Below are 26,624 nucleotides of genomic sequence, written 5' to 3'. Positions count from 1 at the left end.
TGTTATTATTACTATGCAATGGGGAAAAATGGGAGATGATGCTGGAAATACAGTTCGTGGTTATGAAGAAAGGGACAAGGAAGGGGTACTGGTTCCCTGGGCCATGGCCACATCAGAGCTGCAAGTCTCAGGGCAGGTAAGGGTGGGGATAACATCAGAGGTTCTATTTCAAGTCTTCAGAGTGGCGTCCCACTGGGGAGACCTAACCAAGGCCATTGAACCAGCCAGCCCAGCTCCAGTGCACTCACCCTGGAGCCCCACCCACCAGCAGCAGCCTGAGCCAGGCCGACTGAGGACTGGGCTGGCAGCAGATGAGCTCATGCCCACAGACCTGGCCAACAAGGCCGGACGCTTCTACTGGTAGGAGCCTGTCAGAACTGCCGGCTGGGGGTCAGGATGAGCTGGAGAGCCCGGTGGTGCCCAGATGCCTATGGCCAGCAGGTCTGCTGAGTGTTTGATTACATTCCCGGGCACCCCAGGCAATGCCAGGGCTGGCCGTTCCCACTCCTGCTGAGTTCCGTCTGTCAGCCACAGAGCTGCCATCCCAAGCCTGGCCCCCACGGCCCACCTACCTTCCACCTTCTGCTCCTCCTTTTCGGCAGCAGCCCTGGCTGCAGAGCCAGGTGGCCTCATCCCCCGATGACTTCATCCTCCTTAAAGGCATCATGTCCCTTTGACAGTCGGGCCTCTAGAGGCTTTTCTGCCCACAGACCAGGCTTCAGGGTCTCTGCTTTGTTCCTGTCTCCTGGTTCCATTCTCATCCTGCTCTGTGACCTTCCCCAAGGAGAATGCAGTGTAAAGGGGCCTCAACCTGGAAGAACAGTTTGCACTTCATAGTCACTGAACGTGTCGCAATGTAACCAGTCCATCAGCCAACTGTCCCCAGTGGGCTGAATCCTCTCTTGAGACTGGTCTTCTAAGGTGGACGACACTCACTTGGCACCTGCCCTGTGTATGCGACGCACGCGGTGCAGTCATGCAGCAGTTCCCTCAACTAGGGTGACCAGCCATTCTGGTTTTCTTGGGACTGTCACAGTTATTGAAAGTTCTGCATCCTGGGAAACCCCTCAAGTCCCAGGCCAACTGGGACAGTTGGTCAGCCAACCCTGTACATGCATCCATGACATGCCTCCTCTGATGATTTGTGTTTGGTTTTCACTGAACAAATCTGAGCCTTTAGCCTGCCCCAGAAGGAGTCAAGGGGGTTCAATCTCAAAAATTAAAATAATGCTGTCTATGCTTCCAGACTTTATGGGCACCCTGAAATCTGCTGCCTGGTCAGAGTGTCCTCTGCTCCGTCCCCTCATTTACATCATTGCTCATTAGGTGAGTGTGGCTGTATTGGTCTAGAAAGAAAAGTCCAGGAGGGAGGGAGAAAGAGCTCACCCAGTTCACAGGGAAGAAGACAGCTTTCCCCAGGCAAATAGGGGAAATGGACATGACTCTTCTAGTTCTTTCTTTAGAAGCCTACGGCGGCACCCCTGTAAAAACTTTAGAACTCTAGAATGTTAGAGGTGGATGTTAAAGATCAGAGTTCAACACCTCCGTTATTGAAAGAGGGACGCTGAGGTCCAGGAAGGGGCTTCAGAATCAGTTATGAATACTGATGCCTGGGTCCTACCCACAGGAAGTCTGATGTAATTGGTTTGGGTCTGGGGCCTGGGCTTCCCAGGTGATGCCAATGTGCAGCCTTGATTGAGAACCACTGAGTTAGATATAGACCCATCCCTGAGGAACTTCCAATAGAGTAGGGAGGGAGCTAAAGTGAAGAGAGGCACACGCAAGGCCAGGGTCACACAGGGGTTGTGAGGAGAGGGGAGACCCAGGCAGTGCACAAAATGCTGGGTTAAGGGCTTCAGACAGACCGGGGCTTGGATCTTAGCTTAGTCTAGACCAGTGACCTTGGCCAAGTAATTAAAGCTTTTCTGAGCTTCAATTTCTTCATCTGAAACATAGAGAATGATAATAGCACCTAATCCATTGTGCTGGTATTCAGAGAAATTAGATAATTCATGCAGAGTGCTGACATAAAGATGAGCTGTTATTATTTTATTATTATTATTTGAGACGGAGTCTTGCTCTGTCACCAGGCTAGAGTGCAGTGGCGTGATCTTGGCTCACTGTAACCTCCACCTCCTGGGTTCAAGCGATTCTCCTGCTTCAGCCTCCTGAGTAGCTGGGATTACAGGCACACGGCACCACACCCAGCTAATTTTCTGTGCTTTTAGTAGAGACAGGATTTCACCATGTTGGCCAGGATGGTCTCGACCTCCTGACCTCGTGATCCACCCGCCTCGGCCTCTCAAAGTGCTGGGATTACAGGTGTGAGCCACTGTGCCCAGCCTATTATTATTATTATTACTTCTTGGTCAGGTCAGCGGCTTGGTCAGGATGTGCTCACAAAGGGGAGTGGAATATGAGCTATACCAACACAGAGAGGTACAATTTCAGCAGGAAGAGAGAGAATTTTAGATATCAGGGAACGAGAAGTTTCTGAGCATGTTTGGAGGGCACTAGGAGTCAATTTCCCTGGTGCATGGGAGACTGGAGGCTTGAAGACCCACCAGAAAGGTCCTGGGGCCAGCAGGGAGAAGGACCAGGAGTGGGTCAGGAGAGTGGTAAGGGAGCTGGGGAGAAGGGGATGGATGCCAGCAGCCTTATGAGGCTCTGAAATCCATCCTGATACCCATCTCCCCCTCCTGCAATAGGCTGCAGACAGTCCCTGCGCTGGACAGGCTGGAGCCCAGCCTTGGCCCCAGCGAGGGCCCCCGAGGGAAGACAGTCGCCTGCCACTCTGCACGTGACTAATCAAAGGGCCCATGGGGCTGCCCCGCCACCCTTCCTCTGGTTAATGCCTAATCGGACCAAACTTGGAGGCTTGAGTGGCAATCAGCCAAGTGGATAATTGCTCAGGTTAGCCTTGATCACAGGCTCCCTGGGAGTCGATCACAGTAGCTCCCCTCACGCTGCAATTCCCTGGGCCTCTCATCTGGGGTGGAGGCAGCTTGTAGGAGGGAAGCCTCAGAGAATCCTACTGGTGGGGAATCCCTCTGGACATCTTGAGCAACACACCATAGCAGCCTGCTTGATGCCTGTGGTCATCCTGGATGCTGGTGACAGGTCCCTGAAGGCACAACTCACAGTGGCTGCAGCAGCTGCATAAACATCTCACTGAGAGCCAGGAAACAGCAAAAAGCCTCATTGCTCCTGTATAAGCAACAAGACCAGAACCTTCATGGTTTCACTAATCCATAGGGTCCAGGCTAAACTTCTAGACACCTAAGTCCTAGCCATAGAACCAGGCCTCAGTTTTGTCACATGGCAGGGGAAACAGATCTGTTCTGAGTGGTCCCAGCACAGTTGTGACCCCATTTAACAAATGCGGAGACAGAGACTTAACAAATTTAAGTCATTTGCCTTGGGACACGTAGCTAATAATAATAAAAGCATTAACAATGGTATGAATAATTCTTATTAACCAGGTGGAAGAGTTGCTGCTCAGCTGAACATCAGCTAGAATTGCTAAGAGTTCAAACTGATTGCTGGGAGAGGTGATAAGCTCCTTGTAATTAGAGGTATGCAAGCAAAGACTCACTTATTTTCCAGGAATGTTGCAGAGGGGCTTCAAGACCTGGGGGGAGGGAGGGGATTGGACAGAATGGTTGCAGAGTTGCTTTCAGTTTTGTGGGGCAGGAGCTATTTCATTTACCTCTGTGTCCCCAGGGCCTAGTACGGTGTCTGGGAAAAGGTAGACATGGGCCTCACCTGTGCATGAACATACAAAACAAGCAAACAAATGTGTTCTATAACTAAAAACATGGCAGCAGGGGAGAGGAGTGCTAATTCTTGTCTAACTCTTCTTCCTTTCCCTGAAAACACTGGTTCTCAACACAGGGTGCATAGTGGAATTATATGGGGAGCCAGAACAGAGAGGCACCTCATAAAACGCATCAAAGCCAAGGCGTCCTGCACCCCAGTGAGCCATCACTCACCGTGCTTTGTGATGCACACATAATCGGTCTCATGAATCTGTACAACCTTATGAAGCAGGTATTCCTGTTACCTCCATTTTATAGATGGGGGAGCCCAAACTTAGAGAGGTTAAGTCAGGTGTGGGGAAGTCACAGCTGAAAACAATAAGAATAAGAATTACCTTTTATGGGGGACTTTCTCAGCTAAGTCCTGACTGGTTTCTTAGCAACCTTTATCTCATTTAATTCTCATAACAACCTTATGAGGTAGGAGCTATTATTATCCCCATCTTTTCAAAAAAGGAAACTGAGGCTCAGACTAAGTAACTCACCCAAGCTTACTGAACTTGTAGGTGGCAGTGCCAGGGTTTCGAATCAGATCTGTCCGTCTCCAAAGCCCTGGGGAAGGGGGTGCTGTGGTTGTCAGTCTCAGATCTGAAGCATGGAGGAGTGGAGAGAACACTGTTCTGACAGCCAAGTGACCTTTTCTAGTTCCCTTGTGGTCTCTGTGTGACTGTGTGACCTGGGGCAACACTACCTGTCCAGGGCCTCAGTTTATCCCTCGGTGAAACCAAGAAGGGAGGTGGAGATGGGCCTGATTTCTCAGCTCCTTTCATTTTCCATGACTTGATTCCCCACCGTGAGTTCTGGGCCACAAACCAGTTGGCTTCCTCCCTCCCTCTCTGTGAGACAGAGAGCTGGCAGGAGGGGATGATCCGCCTCAATTCTCCCACCTCCTTTTTCCTCCTCCTCCTCCTGGGCTGGGACACACCTACTCCAACTTTCTCAGCAGCCTCTCCGGCTGCGGGCTGCGCGCCTTCCTGCTTCGAGTCTCTGCACCTCCCTCCGGAGCCTGTCAGCCTGGCCCTCGTGAGAGGGGCGCCAGCCCAGCAGCCTGCTCTGGGGCACCCTCCCCTACCTGAAGGGCACAGGTAAGAATTGCTGGAGGATGGGAAGATGCGGGAGGGGGGCAGCAAAGTTAATCCATTCTTGAGTCTGGTTCCAAAGCAGGCTGGAGTTGGGGGCTCCTGGAAGGTAGAGAAGGAACCAGGAGATGGCTGGAACAGGCACAGAGAGGGAAGACAGGGACATCTGGGCCTGGATCATCTAGGTACACTGAAAGAAGCCAGTGAGGTAGCCAGTCCACGGCTGGGGATCAGGGCCCAGCAATGAGCAAGGCTGAGACTGTGATCTTGTGGAGGAGGAAGGTCACATTTGCACACGTGGAAAGTTGGATTCTTGTCCTGCAAGAATCAAATCCCCCACTTGGGCTTTCTGGAGATGAGCCTTTAAGAGGACATGGAGGAGATTTCCTCTGTAGTTTTTAGGGGGAAGTGCCAGGGCCAGGAATTGAGAGTTGCTGGCTTCTTGTGTGTGTCCAGGTGGGCATAGGAACCTTATCACAGACAAAGCTACCTGGCGGCTAAGGGAGAGTCAGATAGTCTGGTCAGCCCTGGTTCTCCTGTAGCTGCTGAGATTAGGACCTCAGCTTCCCTGACTGTAGAATGGGGGCATGCATAGTCTCTAAGGGCTGTGAAAGACCATGAGTCTGAGTGGCACCAAGACAGCACTGGAGTTGTTGGGGTGGGAACAGCCCTGTTCCCCTGTCTTGGGGAAAGCAGAAATCTGATGCATATCTCTGGAGGCAGGAGAGCCAGAGTGGAACGCTGAGCAGAGCCACTGGGCTAGAGTTCAGTTCTCAGAGCGGGTGCAGTGCCATTTGCCCCAGCATGGGGAGCAGTGAGGCAGTGCAGAAGTTTGCCAAGGGCTCAGAAATGCTGCCTCTGTGCCCAGCCTCAATCTGGAGCTGGTGCCTGGACTCAGGGGAGAGGAGGAGGTGAAGAAGCAGGCTGGGAAGTAGGTGCTTCTAGTCCTTCAGCCCTGCTTCACAGGTGGGAGCAGAGACCGGACAGGTGAACATGCCTTGCTACTAAGAGTTATTACAGCTGATGCTCGTTGAATGCTTCCTGTACTCTGGGGACTATGCTGAGCACGCATGGTCTTCTGAAATTTTTGAGGTTTCAAATCCAGGCAGTGTGGCAGAGTGGGAAGAGAATTTCATTAATCATGTCTCTGTGACTCACAGACTGTGTGGCCTAGGACGGTTTCTTACCTCTCTGGGCCTATGTCTGAACATATAAAATAAAGGCAGTTGGATGTTTGTTAAGATCCTCTCCTCTCTTTATTTATTTATTAAATATTTATTTATTTTGAGACAGGGTCTCTCTCTGTCACCCAGGCTGGAATGCAGTGGCATTATCATGGCTTACTGCAGCTTCCACCTCCTAGGCCCAAGCAATCCTCCCACATCAGCCTCCTGGGTAGCTAGGACCACAGACAAACACCACCACACCTGGCTAATTTAAAAAAATGTTTTTTTGTAGAGATGGGGTCTCACTATGTTGCCCAGGTTGGTCTTGAACTCTTGGGCTCAAGCAATTTTTCCACCTTGGCCCCCTAAAGTGCTGGGGTTACAGGCATGAGCCACCACACCTGGCCAAGATCCCTTCTGAATCCATTCTGTTGGGTACACAGAGCAGGAGTGATTGTCTCCATCTTGCTGATGAAGAACCTTGAGAGGCTCAAGGTTCCATGTCCCTGTAAGAGGCAAACTAGGGTCTTCCCCCAGGGCTCTCGATAGAGTACATGTTAGACTTCTGGCAGGAAGATACTGAATCCATGATGTCAGCTAGCCTGATGCTCAGCTTCCTGCATACTCTAACCTAAGTGCGACTGAACTCACCTTGGCCTGTAAGTTCTCCTTCCAGATGCTTTATGACAGGCTGTGTGGCACTGGCCTGGTGCTGGCCAGTTAAGGCCAGGTGGGAGAGGCTGTCAGGCAGGCATTAAGTTTTAGAGACAGCCTGTGTGTGTCTGGGGGGAGATGGAGTTGGTACGGTTGGGGACATGCCTGTACCCCCTGGATAAACCCTGTCTTTTGGATTCATTTTGAGTGGGGAAGGACATGACCTCTAAAAGCCTCCTATGATCCCTGAGCCCCTAGAATGCAAACTGAGGTAGCTCAGAGCCTCAATACTAGTATTTATAGGACTAATAGTACTAACACTCACATTTATGATGGAGGTTTATAGACAGGTTTACAAAGTAAGGTGTGGGTCCAACTCCCGGATATTATTAGCCATGTGACCTGGGCCTCAACTTTTCTAAAAACCTCAGGCTCCTCATTTGAAAGATGGGGATCATCATAGTTCTTTCTTCAGAGAATTGATGTGAGAAATGAGGGGTGCATGGAAGGTAATGCAAGAAATGTGTAGGGCCTTATTTATTATGTTCACAGTCATCAAATAATTGATTCTTCTCTCTTCCTCCTGGAGTGGGTATCATCTCACAGCACCTTGAAGTGTTCCTTCCTAAGACTGGTCACAATTATAATTATTAATTATTTGTGTAACTTATTTTATATTGGCTCTCCTACTAAGATAAGCCATGGGTCTGTCTTGCTCACTGCCCTGGCGCCTGGGTCCAGCACAGCGCCTGGCACAGAAAAGAAGCTCATTGCCTATCTGCTGAATGAATGAATGAATCTTCATTTTGAATTCATAGATGAGAATTGCTGCTTACTGGAGGACTAAGTATTAGCCCCAACCCATTCATAGATACAGTCCAGTGGAAGGGCCCTTAGAGATCACTGAGTCAGACAGTTAGTAACGGTGAGGCCTCACCAGGGAAGTCTGGTAACTTGACTAAGGTAACACAGCAGTGGGGAAAAACAGACCACTACGCAGAACTTGGACTTGCCTCTGTTTCACTTGCCTAGCCCAGTTCAGGAGATGTTCCTGTTTTTTATGTAAGTGGCAGATCAGTCTTGAAGGCCAGTTGGCTCCCACATCCTCCAGAGGCAATGTGGGATCAGCAACGAGGTTGATATCTGGATTGTAAGCTGCCCTCCCGGGGACAAAAACATCATCAATCAGACTCCTCTCTCTCAACATGCACCAACACACACATACACACACACACACACATACACACACACCACTCCATCACTATTGCCAGTGAGTCAACAGATAGCTGTAACTGTACAACTCGAAGAACCCTTGGGAATTCTCTGAAGTCTCCCTTGAAGAATCATTGCTCCCAGTTTACAGATGTCACATAGCCAGTTTGCCTGGGTCGGCATGCACTCAACAGTGAGCTATTTGCGAGAATTCGCAATGACTTAGACCCTGTATGTGCAGGTCACCAGGTTAGGCCCTTTTACAAACTCCTTCTCTTCTACTCTGCACAACTGCCCACATCACCCTCTACTGCTTCTTGTTGTTGTCATTGTTCTCAGTGTGGAGACCATGAATAGAGACTCAGAAAGGTTAAGCTAATCCCTGTAAGTCACACGGTTCTGTTATCTTAATAGACACTTAATGAGCAGTTATAATGTGTCAGGCCCCCAAAGACTCACAGTTGATAGAGGCAGACCCATAAATGGGTGGTTTAATATCTTGGGGTAGGTGGTAAAACACAGGCAAACCCAGGCTGGCATGGAGACCCAGAGGAGGAGTGACAGTAGCTGGGTTATAGATTCAATGAAGCTCTTGGAGGAGTTGGCACTGAACATCAGTTTTAAAGGCTGAATGAGAGTTAAATAAGGAAAGAAAAGTGGGAAAGGCATTTAACAGAGGGAAAATAACACATGCAAAGGCCCCGCAGTTAAATAAAACAGCAGATGCATGCAGGAACCTATAAATTGGGTGGGGCACATCTGGAGACATGGTCTGAGAGATAGGTTGGGGCCAGATCATTGAAGGCCCCAGCCTACCTCTTTTTTGTATGTGTCAGGCCAAGGAGCATGGCATTTTCAAAAAAATGTCACATATATATAATGTACTATTGAAGGAAAATTATAGACACACACAGAAGTAAACAGAATGGTGCAAAGAAGCCCTATCACTCAGCTTCAACAATTATGTTGGGTTTTTTTGTTTTTTTTTGTTTTTTGTTTTTTTGAAACGGAGCCTCATTCTGTTGCCCAGGTTGGAGAGCAGTGACATGATCTTGGCTTACTGCAACCTCCACCTCCTGGGCTCAAGTGATTCTCATGCCTCAGCCTCCTATGTAGCTGGGACTACAGGCGTGTGACATCACACCCAGCTAATTTTTGTATTTGTAGTAGAGGAAGGGTTTCACCATGTTGCCCCAGGCTGGTCTTGAACTCCTGACCTCAAGTGATCTGCCTGCCTCAACCTCCCAAAGTGCTGGGATTACAAGCGTGGGCCACTGCGCCCAGCCTGAGCCACTGTGCCTGGTCAACAATTATATTTCCTCTATACTTCTACCAACTCTTCCCCTATCAGATTATCTTGAAGCAAAAATCCCAGATATATGATTGCACCTGAAAATATTTCCATATATCTCTTTAAAACAGAAAGAATTCAGAAAGTATTTTCAGGAGCATGGCTTTTATTTTATAAACATTGGGGAAGACTGTTAAAGGAGTTTAAGTTAGAGTGCTTTGGCTAGGTAGACCTACCTGCCCGTGAGGTAGAACACCAATTTAAGGAAAGGAGTCAGATTAGAAGGCTAAGATATCCTGTTTTCTCCCCCTTGGCCGACCACAGTGCCTGATATTCCACCACTACCCATTGATTAACAAATTATCTTCTGAAATCCATCTCTTCTGGAAAGGGGCGATGTCATAAGCATTTTCCAGTGTAGGTCTACAAAAGACAGAAATCCTCCCTTGCCCCTTTTTCTGTTCCTGGGCGGCCCCTGCAAGACCACCTGAGGCAACAGGAAAATGCCATCTATCCTTCCGCTGGCTGGGGGCAGGGAGCTCACAGAGGAGAATTCTCTGGTTCCCATTTGGCTCCAGTGCCCGCAGCAGTTGGCCTGGGCACAAGCCAAGCAGGATGAAACACGCCAGTGGTACGGTAACGTCAGCATGTGTGCACGTGTTGGCCTGCATGTGCTCACGTGTCCAGTGTCAGAGCTGCTGCCTGTCCCTGCAGCATCCTCTCCCCTCAGGGTCTTCCCATCAAATGCAAGGCTCAATGGTGCCAAACGTATCATTTTGGACCCTTGGAAGCTTAGCCTGAGGAAGCGGTAGAGATGGCTATCAGTATGGCACGTGAGCTCTGGAGTCCGGGTGCTTGAGTTCCAGTCCTGGCCTTAACACTTTCCATCTCTGTTACCTTAACACATGATTCCACCTTTCTGAGAGTTGTATAATGCTACCTATCACACAGAGCTGCTGAGAGTTGATGTGTGTAGAGTGTTTAGCATAGTCGGCACAAGCTAAGAGCTCTCTAAATGTTAGTTACTATTATAGATTTGGGGGCTCCTGAAGTCTTGGGAATTGACTCAGAGAATTATAGCATCTTAAAAAATTCCTAGAAGCTCAAACTCTTGGAAGCATATATTAGAGAACCCTATCGGATCCCTGGTACACTCTCTACTCTGTCCTGGTAGTGTCTGACAAATTCAAAAACAGAGTGCATAAATTGTAAGTTACAGCTGATATATATATATTTTTTTCCTTGAGACAGAATCTTGCTCTGTTGCCCAGGCTGGAGTGCAATGATGCAATCTCAGCTCATTGCAAACTCCACTTCCCGGATTCAAGTGATTCTCCTGACTCAGCCTCCTGAGTAGCTGGGATTACAGGCATGTGCCACCATGCCCAGCTAATTTTGTATTTTTAGCAGAGATGGGGTTTCACCATGTTGGTCAGGCTGGTCTTGAACTCCTGACCTCAAGTGATCCAACCTGCCTTGGCCTCCCAAAGTGCTGGGATTACAGGCATGAGCCTGGCCACAGCTGATAAATTTTTATAAAGTGAACTCAAATGGTGGCTAACCAGTAACTGGCGCAAAAAGCAGACATTCCCAGCCCCCTGAGATCCCCCTGGTGCCCCTTGCCAGTCACTGGCCCCTGTTGAGTGACTCTTATTCAGATGGCCAGGCTATTCTTAATGCCTCTGAGGATAGCCACATCACTCCTTCTTTAGGGGCTATTTACTATTGTTAGGAGAACTCCAATTATTAGAGAGGTCCAGAGAGTTAATTTGGAAGTTGCTAAATTAAACTTTACCTTAAATTATTTCATTTTTACTGTCATATTTCAGGGGCAGCCTAATTTAGAGGCAAGTTTCCCAAATGTCTGGGGCTGTTTTTTAAAAAATACAAATTACTTAGCCCCATCCTAAGTCTACAAAATTAGATGGAGGAGTGTGAGGGTGAAGGACAGGAATCTATATATATTTTTTAAGCTCCAAGGGGGCTCGAGGTGAGGTCTAACTGGACTTGGTAGCCATTGGACTAGCGGTTCAGAGTTTGCACTCAAGTCAGATAGATCATTTGTTCCAATCCGTGCTCCACACTGACTGGCCATTGACCTTGGACAAGGCACATGGCCTTTCTGACCCTCAGTTTTTTCATTTGTAAAATGGAGATAGATGAAAGGATAGTACCTGCCTTTGTGGGTTGCTGAAAGACACTGAGACATCCACAGCACAAGCGCTCACTAAGTGCTAGGTGCTATAATCAACGTTACTATTATACTGGGCAGAGACCGTATGCGGTGCAGCCAAGGGAGTACTAAATCTGGCATCTGAAGTTTTGTGTTTGAGTTTTGACCGGGCCACTTGCTAGCGGTATGACCTTGGACAAGTCTTTTGAGCCCCCATCTCCTGGCCTTGACTTCGCCATCTATAAAATGGAAATACTCCTTGCTTCCTTCATAGGGTCTTTGAAGGAATTAAATAAGAAAACGGACCAGAATATTGCTCCAAGAACAGAAAAATGCTGCAGGAAGTAAGCCCCAATGAGCTGGAACCCAGCTAAGCCTGGGAACCCTGTGGAAAGTGGGCTTGCCATTGTCCTCGCGGTTCTGTGTAGGCAGGCCGGGCAGGGGAGGGTAAAGGGAATCACTGAGGTGTCAGTTTTCCACAGCCCTGGTATGCCCTGGCATGGTTCCTGAGCTTGGTTTCTGAGAACTGTCTCCTTCCTGGTTCCTAGGGCAGGAAGGGTCCAAGATCCCATAGCTGTGAAATCCTGTGCAATTTGCAGGTAGTCCAAATGCTTTTATTATTTTAATGTCTTCTTTTTTAATTAAAGTCTTCTTTGAAGTCCTTTACTAGTGTTTAAAAAAACTTTTTTTTTTTTTTTTTTTTTTTTTTTTTTTTTTTTTTGAGACAGAGCCTCACTCCGTCACCCAGGCTGGAGTGCAGTGGTGCAATCTCAGCTCACTGCAACCTCTGCCTCCGAGGCCCAAGTGATTCTTGTGCCTCAATCTCCCAAGTAGCTGGGATTACATGTGTGTGTCATTGCACCCAGCTAATTTTTTTATTTTTACTAGAGACGGGGTTTCACCATGTTGGCCAGGCTGGTCTTGAACTCCTGACCTCAAGTGATCCACCCAACTCGGCTTCCCAAAGTGTTGGGATTACTGGCGCAAGCAACCATGCCTGGCCCCTAAAAAAAGAACTTTTTAATGGAGTATAATATGCATACAGAAAAGTGCACAAATCATAAGTGTACAGCTCAATGAATTTTCCAGAAACTAACCAGCTCCCAGATTAATAAATAGAATATTACTACTATTCCAGAAACCCTCTTTGTACCCTTTTCAGTCACTCACCACTTCCCTCCCATGTAAGAGTGACACTATCTTAATCTAATCTATAGATTTGTTTTGCCTGTTTTTAAACTTTATAAACATGGACCACCACAGTATGTACTTTTTAATATATGACTTCTTTTGCCCCGTATTATGTGAATAGGATTCATCTCTATTGTCACCTAGAACAATAGTTCATTTGCTTTGCTGTATAGTATTCCATTATATGACCATACTGAAATATACTTGTCCATTCTGCTCTTGATAGCCATTTGGTTTGTTTCCAATTTGGGGCTGCTATAACTAGTGCTGCTTTGAATAGTCTTGTGATGAATCTTTTGGTGAACATATGTTCACACTTATGTTGACCTAGGAGTGGAACCGCTGGGTCATGAGGTGTGCATATATAAATGGAACTCTCTTATTTTCAGGTTAAGTTCTATTTATTACAAGTAGAACATGGCTTCCCAGGGTTCAGTCTCTATCTAGGAGATAGAAAGACCTCAGGAAGATGAACAGCTGCCTCTGGGGTTGGAGATGCTGAAGAACAGAGGCGTGTGCAGACAGTGATATGTGTAGGCTCAGAGACTTCCAGGTGATAAAGTTAGGCATGAAGCTCAGATCTGTTGCTTTCCCTCTCCCGTCTGCTCTTCTGTTTGACTTTAGCAGTAATGTTGTGTCCACTTTGCTTGAGGGCCAGTGTTCCCCCCACCAACAGTCAGCAGACCACCTACAGAGGAAATATGAGTCCCACTTTGAGTTCCACAGCAGTCCTCCTGAAACAGGCTTTTTGAGGAAGAGGTTGCGATTTTTAACACAGTGACGTTTGAGAATCACTTCTCTAGCCTGAACACTTTCTAAAGACCGCAGTCTTTTCCTGATGTCCTCCATCCCCTCTCCATCAGGGCGTAGGATCAGGCCACATTTGGGATATCAACTTTGAAAGGAGGCATGGTAGAGAGTATGATCCTAAAGAAAGAGATGGTTCCCTTGTTCAGCAGATCTCAAACACCAGTCACACCAAAATCACCCAGGGAACTTGTTAAACATCTATTTCTGAGCCCCACCCCTAAGGATTTTGATTCAGTAGCTCTGGGGTGGGGCTGGGAATATATATATTTTTAACCTTCACCCCCATCCCCTCAGGGAATTCCTAATGGTGGGAATCACCAGTTCAATCCACCGGCCAGCTTTGTGGATGAGAACACAGACAGACCCAGCCGCTCTGTTGAGTTTTGTGTCTGCTGATGGCTGGGTGGAGCAGTTACCTTGGCTAAGAAAAATCGGTGTGTGTGGACAGAACCCAGGGGGGCTTGAATGTTGAACACAGGGACTTGGCCTGCAGCCCACCGGCAGAGGCTCATTTGCATCTCATTAGTATGCACCTTGGGTTACTCGGGGTGCTCCCAAATCATCTCTGACCTCTCTCGTGCCTTGGCTCTGCAGTCAGGTTCAGCCAGCTCAGCAGCAGGACTGGGTGCCTCAGACAGCAGAAAGCCTGTCTTGCCCCACTGCCAGAGCACAGCTCCCACCTGCAGCAACCTGCCTGCCTGCCTGGCTTTGTCCTAAGCTGTTCTACTCAGAGGGGAGAGGACAGACAGATGGCTGGGCTGGGCTGGGCTGGGCCAGGCTAGAGGAAATGGGAATGAGAGGGAAGACTGGAAATGAAACCTATGCTGAGAATCTGTGTTTGCTGGCAGGAGAGGATCTGAGGTTATGTGATCCCTGATATGGGGGAGGGATCATATCATCCTCCTCCTTCACAATTGCTCTTTCTAACCCACGGGCATGGGGAGCGGGCCAGGGGGACTGTTGGACACACAGGTGATCTGAGTTTTATCCTGGCTTGGCCCATACTAGCTGTGTGATCTCAGGAGTTAAATAACCTCTCTGAGTCTCAGTTATCTCATCTACAAAATTAGGATAATTATAAGGTTGCTGTAAGCTAGCTTAAAAGAGATAATGCCTGCCAAGTGCTCACCACAGGGCCTGGCACCCAATAAATGTTCAATAAATGTCAGCTGTGAGCAGCTGCATGCGCCTCTGCAAGCACTCCGTAGTTCCAAACCTCACCATCTTCAGGGCCTCTAGCCATAGCTCAGCAGAGGGTTAGCTCAGGGAGGTAGGAAAGCAGGGACTAGTCTCCATTCCCAGATGGATGGGTGGAGTCTCCATGAAATGAAGGAATTTGCTCGGGGCTCTCTCCCTGGGCCCCCTGCTTGGCCCTCCGATATCATACCAACGGAGTAGGGGCTGAGGTCCCTGGATTGTCATCTTCATCACAGCAGCTACCTCAGGGGGGCTCACATGCAAGGCACTGTGCCCACCGCTTTATGCCCTTCATCTCAGTTCTGATCCTCATAATACCCTGATGATTATGTTTCCTCATTTATGTCTGAAGAGACTGAGCCTCTGTCAGGTCCCATGATTTGCTCAAAATCACACACAACCAGCAGTGGGCCCGGGGCAGGACTCCAACACAGGTAGCCCCTCTCCAGAGCCTGAGTGTGTGGCCTGACTGTAGCCACTCCACCTCCTGGAGGTGCCTGAGTTACAGGCAGAACCTGGTTGGGAGTGGCCACGTGAGACTGATGGGCTCACGGAAGGGAACAAGGAGAAGCTTCTGTTTCAGCAGTTAAGAGGAACAGTGTTCCTTTTGCTGTTGGCCACAGGGCCTGCTGGATCCTTGGAAGGCCATTTATTGTGTCTTGGATAGAGACAGGAAAGGGGCCCAGAGTGGTCACCCCAACATGTCAGTGGCAGAACATAAAAGATCGGGAGATGTATGTTTTTATAGAATGTGCAGGACATTTTCTACCTGGTGTTTTCACTGTCAATACTCTTCTGACCACTTCACACCCACCCCCTGCCCCCTCTTCAACTCTGAAGAAGATCACATTTGTTATTATTTTAATGCTGCTCAACTTGCTGCTTGAGCTTTGCTGCAAATCACTGCAAAGAGAGAAGGAACGTCACAAAGACCCGTGTGTGTGTGTGTGTGTGCGCGAGCACGCGTGTGTGTTAAGGGACCCTCCCACAAGGGGCTCCTGGGGCCCGAATGAGGGTCCGCACACGTACAGAAAATAATTCCTACATTCTACACATATTTTTTGAGCACCTACTGCAATGGTAAAAACAACCACCCATTAGCAACCTTCTGCATGACTGGCGCTGTGCCAAATGTCATCCATGCCTGTGTTCATTAAATCCTCCAGGAAGGTAAGTGTTACCAGCCCCATTTCACAAATGGGGAAACTGAGGCTTAGATAGGCTCAGCTTTGCCCCTCAATGCAAGTGGAGGCAGTACTGAGGGCAGGTCTCACTCTGAAACCAGTTCTTTCTCCCTGCACTCTCCTCTTGACTAATGCAGAAGACCTTGGCCTTGTGGGTTCCTGAGGAGCCCCCAGGTTGACAGTGGAGCTGGGGTTGGGGAAACAGCATGGCCAGTGCCAAAATGCCAGGATGGGGAGCCAGGGTTCTGGTTCCAATTCTGCCACCAACATGCTATGCAACTTAAAGTGACCCCTTCCTTTTTCTGGGAATAGTTTTCTCATCTTTATTAAACAGAGCTTGGACTCATAGTAGTCTTCGAACTGTGCCCTAGGGAGGCCAGGGATTTCACTGACAAAGGGACAATGCATAGGTAATGGGGCTCTGGGGTTCCTCTCACATCTATTACAGCAGGTCTATTTCAATCTGCTTAACATAAGAAGAATGATAGTTATAAAATAACAACAGCTAGCATTTATTTAGCAACTACTAGGTGCCATGCATGTGCTGAATGTTTAACAGGCACCATCTAGTTCTACCTTCAGAACACTATCTGAGGTGGGTTCAGTTAGTATCTTTCTCTCTCTCTTTTTTTTTTTTTAAATGTATTTCCTTATTTATATTTTAAATTGACAAAATTTGTATATATTTATGGTGTGCAACATAATGTATTGATAATGTATGCATAGTGGAATGGCTAAATCAAGCCATTTAACACATCCATTAACTCATATGCCTTTTAAAAATTATTTATTTATTTATTTTTAGAGATAGGGTCTTGCTCTGTAACCCAGGCTGGAGTGCAGTGGTGTGATCATTGTTCACTGCAGCCTCAAACTCCTGGGCTCAAGCAATCCTCCCACCTCAGCCTCCTGAGTAGCTAGGATTACAGATGCAAACCACCACACCTGGCTAAGTTTTAAATGTTTTGTAGAGATGGGATCTCGATATGTTGCCTAACCTGGTCTCAAACTTCTGGCTTCAAGCAATCCTCCTGCCTTGGCCTCCCACAGCTCTGGTATTACAGGCATGAGCCACCATGCCAGGCCCCTACATGCTTATTTTTTTGTGATGACAAAATTTCAAATGTATTCTCTTAGCAATTTTCAAGTACAATATACAATGCCTTTATTAATTATAGTTACCATGTTGTACAATAGATCTCTTGAACTTACTTGCCTTCCAACCAGAGAGCCCCAGAATTGGGGCTGGATTTGTTGATCCCTCAGAATTCCTATTTTCCCTCCCTCCTACCCCAAGCCCTGTGTTCCTGGTGTTCCCTCTGGCTTAGGAATTTTTCAACTCCAAATGGAAATTTTGTATTCTTTGACCATCTTCCCAATCCCCACCCTCATCCCAGCCACTGGTAACCATCATTCTATTCACTGTTTCTATGAGTTTAACCTTTTTAGAGTTCACACAGAGTGAGTATATGTGGATTCTAAAAAAGTATTTGCAGTATTTGCCCTTATGTACTTGGCTTATTTCCCTTAACATAATGTCCTCCGGGTTCATACGTGCTGTCACGATTGACAAAATTTACCCACCTTTTAAGGCTGAATGACATTCTCTTGTGTATATAGGCCATATTTTCTTTATTCATTCATCTGCTGATGGACATTTAGGGTAATTCCATATCTTGGCTATTGTGAATAATGCAGTAAAGATGGGCGTGCAGGTATCTCTTTGACATACTGCTTTTGTTTCCTTTGGATATATACCCAGTGGTGGGATTGCTGGAGCATATGGTAGTTCTTTTTTTTATTTTTTGGGGAACCACCATACTGTTTTCCGTAATGGCTGTACTAATTTGCATTTCCACTGACAGTGTCTGATGGTTCCCTTTTCTCCACATCCTCTTCAACAGCTGTTATCTCTTGTCTTTTTGATAATAGTCATCCCAACATAATCTAATTGTGGCTTTAAGTATCTCCCTTTCAAAGGTGAAGAAAAACATAGGCTCAGAGATCAAGTTATTCAAGGTTGCCCCAGTTGGGACTTGAGGTCTGTGTTTGAAAACTCATCCTTTTGCAAAGGATTCCATTGGATCGAAGTGGCAAGAACCACAGGATAGTAAGCAACCCCACAAAACGAGGCCCATTCAGCAGGGACATTCTGGCCTTTGCATTTTGTTCTCTTCTCCATCTGAAAGAAGCTTTCTAGTCCTCCTGGAGAGTCTATCAGGGCACAACCTTCCTCACCTAGAACCTAGGGGAGGTTCCCCCGTTCCCCTGTTCTGCGTTTAGAGCTTCTAATGAATAAATACCAGGCAGTATTCTGCTAAGCTGGAGTTGGCTTTGATCTTTTTTTTTTTTTTTTGCCTTTCCCTTTTCATGGATTTTAATGGTTTTCATCTAACAAACTCCTCCTACCAGAGAGCCCCAGAAGAAGTGGGGCTAGAGTTGTTGACCCCTCAGGATTCCTCCCTTCCCTCCCTGCCACCCCAGGCCCTCCAGTTCTGAGGTTCCCTCTGGCTTAGGGATTTTTCAGCTGCAAATGCAAAGCTCATAGATCCATACAGACAACCCTAAGAGGAAGAGACCCCAGACACGCCTCTTCCTCTCTCTGGGCCTCATTGCGTATCAGGATCTGCAAACTTGAAAACCCACAGCAGCGTTTCCTTGCTGCCATCTCAGGGCCTTTGCGTTGCCTGTTCTGTCTGGAACTCTCTTCCTGAAGATAGCTCTCTGGCTCTCTTCCTCACTCTGTTCACCTCCCTGCCCAAATGTCACCTTGTCATATAGGACTTCCCTGACTCCCCTTTAAAAAATAGCATCTCCCCTCCATGCTCTACCCCTTGCCCCACATAACGTTTCTTTATATCGCTTTTCATCACCTGACACAGTCAATATTTTCTTGTTTATTGTCTCTCTCTGCTACTAGAATACAGTACCCACAAGAGCAGAAACCTCATCTCTGTTGTTCTCTGCTCTAGATGCCTGGCACAGGGCAGGCCCTCAGTGAGTATTAAATGAATGAATGCCTTTGGCAGAGGAAGCTCAATAATAAAACACTTTCTTCACATCCCCAACTTTGTTCCTTTTCTTCCCCAAAGCCCAGGCCACTGGAAGCCCTTTTCTTCCTTCAAATATTCATTTCTCCAGGGTCATGCTATGACTTTTGAGGGCTCTAAGCATTCTAGTCTTTGTGGGCCCCTTCTTCCATGAAACAATTATAAGTGATAATTATGAAGTCATAAATTAAAAATTATGTTCTATGACGGCATTGGTATAAAGATGCGTATACAGTCATGTAGCACATCATGACATTTTGGTCAGTGTGGGACTGCATATATGAGAGTGGTCTCATAAAATTATAATACCATACTTTTACTGTACCTTTTCTATGTTTAGATACACAAATACTTACCATTGTGTTACAATCACCTACAGTATTCAGTAGAGTAGGATACCGTACAGGTTTGTATCCTAGGAGCAATAGGCTGTACCACATAGCCTAGGTGTGTAGTAAGCTTCACCACCTAGGTTTGTGTAAGTGCACTCCATGATGTTTGCACAATAACAAACTTGTGCAAACTTCTCAAAAACCATGAATGACTCCCTACTACTAAGGAGAGAAATTATTTCAGTGGCTAAGACTTGACTAGCAGGTACCTAGAATGTCACCATTCTTTCACTTACAGTTTTCATTCTGGTTCAAATAATGACACATTTCTCAGAATGTATTCCCATCGTTAAGTGAGACATACCTGTGTTATTATACATATCCAAACTCTTCGACCTAAAAGTTTTTCTTTCTTTTGTATTTAAAATAAACTAAAACATTTATTATTGATTCAACTTTCAAATTTAAAAGGAAATTCTCAATAATTTATTGACCATAGTAACTTTCTACAGTAGTCCTCATTCCTGAAAAGATGTTTAAAAACCCAAAAACCTATAGTATAACTTAATTGATTTAAACTAGGGGTGAGTGAAAAGCTGTTTTTAAATGTTCTCCTGGTAATTCTAATATGCACGAATAGTTGAGGCTACTGTTCCAGATAATATATCCCAGTTTGCTCCCTCAGATCATTCCCTTCCTTCTCTAAGACATAATTTGAGGACATATTCATTCCAAAAGCTAACCATTTTAAAAATACCCCCTTGTTCCTATACCATACTGCTAAGTATACATGAATTTTAGCTTTTTCCCTTCCATATCTTTCTAGCCCACATATTAAGATCTCAATTTTTCTTAAGAGATTCTCCCTTTTCATTCTGCTTTAATCGTATGTGTAGTCCTGGGTCCTGGGTGTGCCCACTCTGCCTTATAGATAAGTGGACCCAGCATTCTTCTCTGAATCTCATGAATCCTGTGGTTCCTATGCCGTGCTCTTTAGAGCTGGGCTGTCCGATGTGGTAGACACAAGTCACATGTGTCTTTTAAAATTTAAATGAATTAAAATAAGATAAAATGAAAAACTCAACTCCTCAATTGTACTAGCCGCATTTCAAGTGCTCAATAGCCAGCCATGCATGGCTCATGGCTCCTACCCTGGACAGCACAGAGACAGAACACTTCATCACTGCAGAAAGTTCTGCTGGAAAGCGCAGCTCTAGAGTGAGTTCCAGCTACTCCAGGCCTCTGGGATGTCTCTCTTCCTAGAATATGGATTCTTATTCTGTGCTGGTGCTTGCATCCATCACCTACTAGATGAGTGAACCTGGGCACAGTCTTCAAATTATCCAAGCCTCAATTTCACAGTTACAGATTCAGAGTAATGAATGTCATAGTACAGATGATGATGGTACATCACTAACTGGTACTGAGTGTGTTCCAGTGCTAGGTATTTGCCGTACTTTACCTCATTCAGCCTTCTCAACAACTCCAGGAGGTGAGTACCATTATCTTCTCCCTTTGGCGGAAATCAGCAAGGTTAAATAACTACCCATGGCCACACAGTTGATAAACTGAGAGCTGGGATTTGAAACTAGGTCTGTCTGATTCCCGAGCCCGCTTTCTTAACTTTTAATTCTGTCCAGTACTGCATACTCTACCCAAAGACCAAGTGAGATAACACATGCAAATGCTTATTTGAAAATGTATAGATTATCATACAGATGTAAGACAGAATAATTTTTGTCATCAATAATAAAAAGAATACTAATAAATAATGGGACCTCATGTCCCAGCTCTCTTTCATCCATGTCCTAGATAAGGATTTCCTTTTTAGTCATTTCTAATTCCAGACTAGGACAGGCCTGACTTTTACAGTCAACCCCCCTAAGATGGCCTCTCTGCCAGCTGATACTTCAGACTGCCATTTACTGAGCCATTATTGGTTCTAATAAGGTGTTACTCTGCATCTTCCCTCCCTGTGCTTTCACCTGTCAAATAATCTGTTTTCCCTGCAGTCCTGGGAAGTAGGTAGGAGTAGCTATTATTATCTCCATTTTACAGACAGGCAAATTGAGGCCCAGGAGAGATTGTGTGGCACTCTCAAGTCACAGGACCCATCAATGGCTCAAGCCACTGGCTCCTCTCCTGGCCACATCCAGTTATTTGTTTTGTTATATGAGAATCTGACAGTGGCTGCCTACAAACTAACAAATGACTCACATGTTCATCCAAGTTTCTTGGAAGTAAATTAAGTCTCTCTACCCTCAGTGAATTCCAGTTGTCTTAAACCACTAGAGCTGGTGTTCAAGCCCTATCCACACCAGAGTGGGAGACTTGAATGCGAAAATCCCTTTTTTGGTCTAATGTTAGATTACTCATCCCAATGATGTAGCCCTGTCCTGGTTCTGCTTCTTCTCAAAAACCATCAATCACTCCCTACTACTAAGAAGAGAAATTATTTCAGTGGCTAAGACTTGACTAGCAGATACCTAGAATGTCACCATTCTTTCATTTACAATTTTTATTCTGGTTCAAAGCACAGTCCCTCTTAATTTATTTATCTCACCTCTTTAAGGTTTTTCATAAACAGAATATGTTTAGGATTCTTTCTTGAGAGCCACAAGAGCCAGTCTTAGCACTGAACACCTGGGGCAGAGGGGTGGGACAATTAGAGGGGTTTGGAATCACCCATCCATTACAGTCCTTCCCTCTATATGCACACACATTATTTACAGATGAGAAAAAAGGTCCACGGGGCCTAGGTGACTTACTTGACCAAGAACAGACAGAGAATGAGTGACTTTAGGTCTCAGCCTCCCAGAACCCAGGTCAGGGATCAGCTTATTACACTGACTCTCAAACAAGCATTGGCAGGTGTATAACCCTGATCCACAGAGAGGAAATCCCTTCGCTGCCGTTGGGGGGCTCGTTTAGGGTCTGATAGAGACCATAGGCATGCACAGGCCAAAGAACCATGCCCGTATGAGTTGGAAGGGACTTCAGAATGCTTCTTATCTCCCCCAAGGACAAATATTCTCCTACAGTAGAATATGCTCCTCAGGTGGCCACCCAGATGCTGCTTGGATTCCCCCAGTGATGAGGAGCCCTCCACATTGAAACTTTTATCAATGAGTTGGACAAAGACATGAATGTTACAACTATCAGGTTTCTGAATGTCGGAATCAAGATCCTGAGAAGCTGCAGTAGAGAGCTGAAACACAGGGTGAACTGAATCACAGCCTCTAAAAAGCCCTACAGCACTAAGTTGCAGAAAATTAGCCTGCACAAGCATAGATCAGGGATGACGGAATAATTTGTCTGAAAGTGTTTTTTGTTTGTTTTATTTTGAGATGGAGTCCTGCTCTGTTGCCAGGCTGGAGTGCAGTGGCGCGATCTCGGCTCACTGCAACCTCCAACTCCCTGGTTCAAGCGATTCTCCTGCCTCAGCCTCCCGAGTAGCTAGGATTATAGGCACATGCCACTGCGCCCAGCTAATTTTTGTATTTTTAGTAGAGACGGAGTTTCACCATGTTGGCCAGGATGGTCTTCATCTCCCGACCTTGTGATCTGCCCCCCTTGGCCTCCCAAAGTCCTGAGATCACAGGCATGAGCCACTGCGCCTGGCCTGAAAGTTTTTATTATCCACAAACTCAACAGTTAATAGTATAAGCCAGGTGCTAAAAAGTTGTATTACTAGGTAATATTTGTTGAAAACTATATCACGTATTGTGCTCGGCACTTATGTGCATTAACTAACTTTCATTCTCGAAACGACCTGCAGAAGTAGGGAAACTAAGGATCAGAGAAGGCAAGCCATTTGCCCAAGGTCACACAGCCAGAGCCTGTGTGTTGTTAGCCACCTTCTCCTGCCTTCCACATCTTTGAAATGGGGCTGGGAGTTACATGGAGGCAGAGTTGGTTCATACATATATCCTAAACGGGTCCATTCATGGCCAGGTAGACACAGAACTAATGTACCCACACAATTATTCAAAAAATTGACTACTGAGTATGCATGTGTGCCCTCTTGTAAATGTGCACATTCACTCAGATGCAGGTCTCTTTCTGGGCCTGAGGAGCCAAGGAGCATGAGGCCCCACCCCAGACAAGCGCCTGCTCGCAGCTTCCCGGAACAGTCTGTGGCTAGGCCAGCAAGCTTAGACTCGACCAGAGACCAGTGGCTTCCTGCTGTGTTGGGGCACAGGCTGGACCTTCTCCAGAGGCTTCAGCGGACCCCACCCTCAACCCAGCCCAGGCTTTGATTCTGCCTTGGCATTAAAATCTAATAACGAATATGTCTTGAGTTTTGTCTACATACCAGGCACTGTGCTGAGTACATTAACGTGCACGATCTTATGTAGTCTCCATAAAACCCTATGAATATGAATGCAGTACTCTTAATAGCCCTCTCTCACAGATGAAAAAGCTGAGGTTCAGGGATATTGAGAAACTTTCTAAGGTGGAACAGGCAGCAAGTGGTAGAGCTGTGATTTGAAATCAAACAGTCAGATTCATAAGGGACCACAGCTCTTTCCAGAAGCACAGTCAGGAGGAAAGAACCTGGCTCTAATTCTCACCCTGTGACTTTGGGCAAGTCTCTTTCTTTCTTTGGGACTTTATTTTCCAGCTTCCAAAAGGAAGGAATGATCATGAAAGGCTCTTTCAGCGTTCATTCTGTCATTGTGTTTCCTAAGTCTAGATTCTTCCATTTCTCAACTAGTATTGATTGAGCCTGGTTCTATACCAGGCACTGTTCTAGGCACTAGGGAATTCATCTGTGAATAAGATACACAGAGCTCCTCTCTTCATGGAGTCCATGAAGACAGTCATTAAACAAATAAACAAGAAAATATTGGGTAGTGATATATGTCATGAAGAAAATAGGGCAAAGTGATAAAGAGGGGAATTGACAGGAAGCCTACTCCAAACAGGAGCTCAGGAGGTGACATTTAAGCTGAAAACTGAATGACAAGAAGGAACTATTCATGTGAGAATCTTAAGGGAGGCAGTAAGTGCAAAGGCCCCAAGGCAGGTCTGGGTTTTGTGTGGCTGCAGCTCATGAACTGGAGAAGTAGCATGGGCCCAGGAGGTGCAGAGCCTTCTAGGCCAGGGCAAGGAGTTTCTATTTTAATCTAAGTGCTATGGGAAGCCACTGGAAAATGTTAAGCAGGGAAGTCATATGAATTGATGTATGTTTACACAAGATGTTTTAAAATAGTGGTCCCTGGGTGTTGTGAACTAGGAAGGTAGTACAAGGAGCCTAACATGCTTCTGCGCCCTGCAAGCTTGTTCACTCATCTAAACCTGGGGCCAGGAAACAGCTGTGCAGACACTGTTCCCTCCCTCAGCAAACTACTCCCCAGGTGTGCAGGTCCTACAGCCTGGGCAGGTCATGGGCACCAAGCCACCATCCAAGGGTGCATTCTCTCTGCATTTTATCCTCCTCCAGGGAGACCCCTCCCCTTCCCCTTCCCTACAGCTCATCTTAACGGCGCCTGCATTGCAAGGCGCCGGTGCAGCCATCGAGCAGAGTATCTTGCTGGGGCCTGTCCAACACGGGTGCTGACCTGGTGAACAGGAAGCTCTCCACACAGCAGGGCAGGCAGGGCTGGGAGGCTGCGTGCACCCTGGGCTCACAGAGCTGTGGAGCCAGTGGACCTGGGACTGGGGTGAGGACTCACTTTCCCTTGGGGTTTCAACTTCAAAAGCAATGCCATCCTGCATGGGTTGGGGGCCGAATGACTCAGGCGTCCCCTTCTGCTTGTGGGGGCTGGGTCAGGGGTAGGGTGAGTGTGGCTTTTGCCTGGGGCTGGCCCCACTATGGGCTGCAGCTCTAAGCATGGAAGGACAGTAGTGAGCAGGCAGGGTGGGAAACGGACAGCAGCTCTTTCTGCCACTAACTTTCAGACCTCGAATGAAGAATCTGCCACCTTCCTGCCCTCTCTTTTCTGAGGTGCCTAAGCTTAGGGCACCACCAACAGAATCTCAGGAGTCGGGAGGCGGGTGGTAGAGAAGCTCGAAGGGTGGGACATATTGAAATTATTTTCTGTCACAGGCCTTCAGACCCCGATTTAGGCAGACTTTTCTATTCCTGCCTCTTATCTCAGGATGCTGTCAGCACGATCTTGGGGAACCCTGTGCCCAGTTCACACAGGACTCTGGCAAGACGGGGCTCCAAGCCTCTCCTTCCCCCTTTGCCTTGGAAGTTTAACTCTTCCTTGGCTTTGAAGAGCAAGGCAACTGGAAAATCAGGTCTGGCCAGTTTCATCCAAGAATGCTCCAGCACATCTGGCTGGCAGCCATGAAGCTCCTAGGAATCAAGGCTCCCAGGGGCAAGCCAGGCATCAGCCTGGTGCACCAGCCCTACACATGGCCCTGCCAAACCCTGCCCCGCTCCTCCTGCCCCTTGCCCCATCCTTGGCCCTGGTGAGTCTCACATTTTCACCCAGGCTGGATTTCGGGGATGGGCTCTGTGGGAAACAGCAAGGGTCTAAGAGAGGCGAAGCATTTATTCATGATCAGTTCAACAAGAACTAACTCCCAGGGACTAGTTCTTACCCGGCCACACACTGTGTGACTTGGAGCTTGACTGATCTCGACTCTGGGGTTCTATTTCCCCATCTATACTCATCTATGATGAAAAGCAGGGACAGAAGCCCATCATCTCTAATGTCCATTTCAACTCAGACATTCCAGGAGCCTGGGAGTTTTCATGTTCCAGGTTACAAGATGAGTCAGAGTCATGCCCTGTCTATAAGGGACATGTGGTGAAACAGGTATAAATAGGACTGGGGCAAGGAGGCAACCCTGGTCTGTGCAAGGAGCTCCCACTAGCTATAAGGCCCTGGGCAGCTCCCTTCCTTTTATGAACCTTAGTTTCCTATTATCAATAATGGCTGACATTAAATTAGAACTGACAATAAACTAGGCACTCTGATAAGTCATTTACCTTTATTATTTCACTGAATGTTCACAACAATCCTATGAGATTGATGATTTTCTTATCCTTATTCTACAGAAGGTGAAATGAAGGCTCATGAGGTTAAATAACTTGCTCTAAAAGTCACCTACCTAGCAAATGACAGAGGCAGGGCTGACAGCCAGGCAGCCTGATGCCACGCCTGGGATCTTGGTCACTTTGCTTTCCTGCAGCCTCTGCATGTGCGGAAACAGCTCAGTTTGGCTAGAGCTCAGCCCCAGTGGAAAGGCCTTGTAGGAAGGAGAGAGAATAGTAGTTTAGAACCAGATTGATAAACTTGGTTCCTGGCTAAGAGTTGGGACTATCTCACCATCGCCCAAGGAGTCACAGAAGGTTTTTGGGAAAAAAGAGTAAGAGTTCAGGACTGTGTTCTAGCTGCTGAGTGTCTTTGAGAGAGCATTTTGAACTAGTCTGCTATTCTTCAGCCACGGGGTTTCTCAACCATGGCACTATTGACATTGGGGCTGGATAATTCTGTTGCAGGGCTGATA

The 26,624-nt window shown here is 46.9% G+C and overlaps 2 protein-coding genes across 8 annotated transcripts in view; one reads left to right on the top strand and one right to left on the bottom strand.

Moving 5' to 3' along the window:
* The window catches only part of SLC36A1 (solute carrier family 36 member 1), a 309,080-nt gene that overhangs the window by 61,434 nt on the left and 221,022 nt on the right, over window positions 1-26,624 (bottom strand). For 4 of the 7 annotated variants that reach the window (XM_054684719.2, XM_016954085.3, XM_016954087.3 and 1 more), the window contains exon 12: window positions 12,830-13,272. The exons of the other annotated variants lie outside the window; for them this stretch is intronic. In XM_054684719.2, coding sequence (XP_054540694.1) covers window positions 13,017-13,272 — 256 coding nt within the window. In that variant the 3' untranslated portion in view covers window positions 12,830-13,016. Of the gene's footprint in view, window positions 1-12,829; window positions 13,273-26,624 lie in introns of those variants that run through there. 7 annotated transcript variants of the gene reach the window in all.
* Window positions 4,765-26,624, top strand: part of FAT2 (FAT atypical cadherin 2) — an 87,237-nt gene continuing 65,377 nt past the window's right edge. Inside the window, exon 1 of the mRNA XM_016954082.4 lies at window positions 4,765-4,903. The gene's annotated coding sequence lies outside the window, so the exon portion shown is untranslated. The remainder of the gene's footprint in view (window positions 4,904-26,624) is intronic.

Source organism: Pan troglodytes, chromosome 4 (assembly GCF_028858775.2).
Source record: "Pan troglodytes isolate AG18354 chromosome 4, NHGRI_mPanTro3-v2.0_pri, whole genome shotgun sequence".
Classification (NCBI taxonomy): Eukaryota; Metazoa; Chordata; class Mammalia; order Primates; family Hominidae; genus Pan; species Pan troglodytes.
Note: the sequence above shows the minus strand (reverse complement) of the source record. Positions and strands in the feature narration are given on the sequence as shown.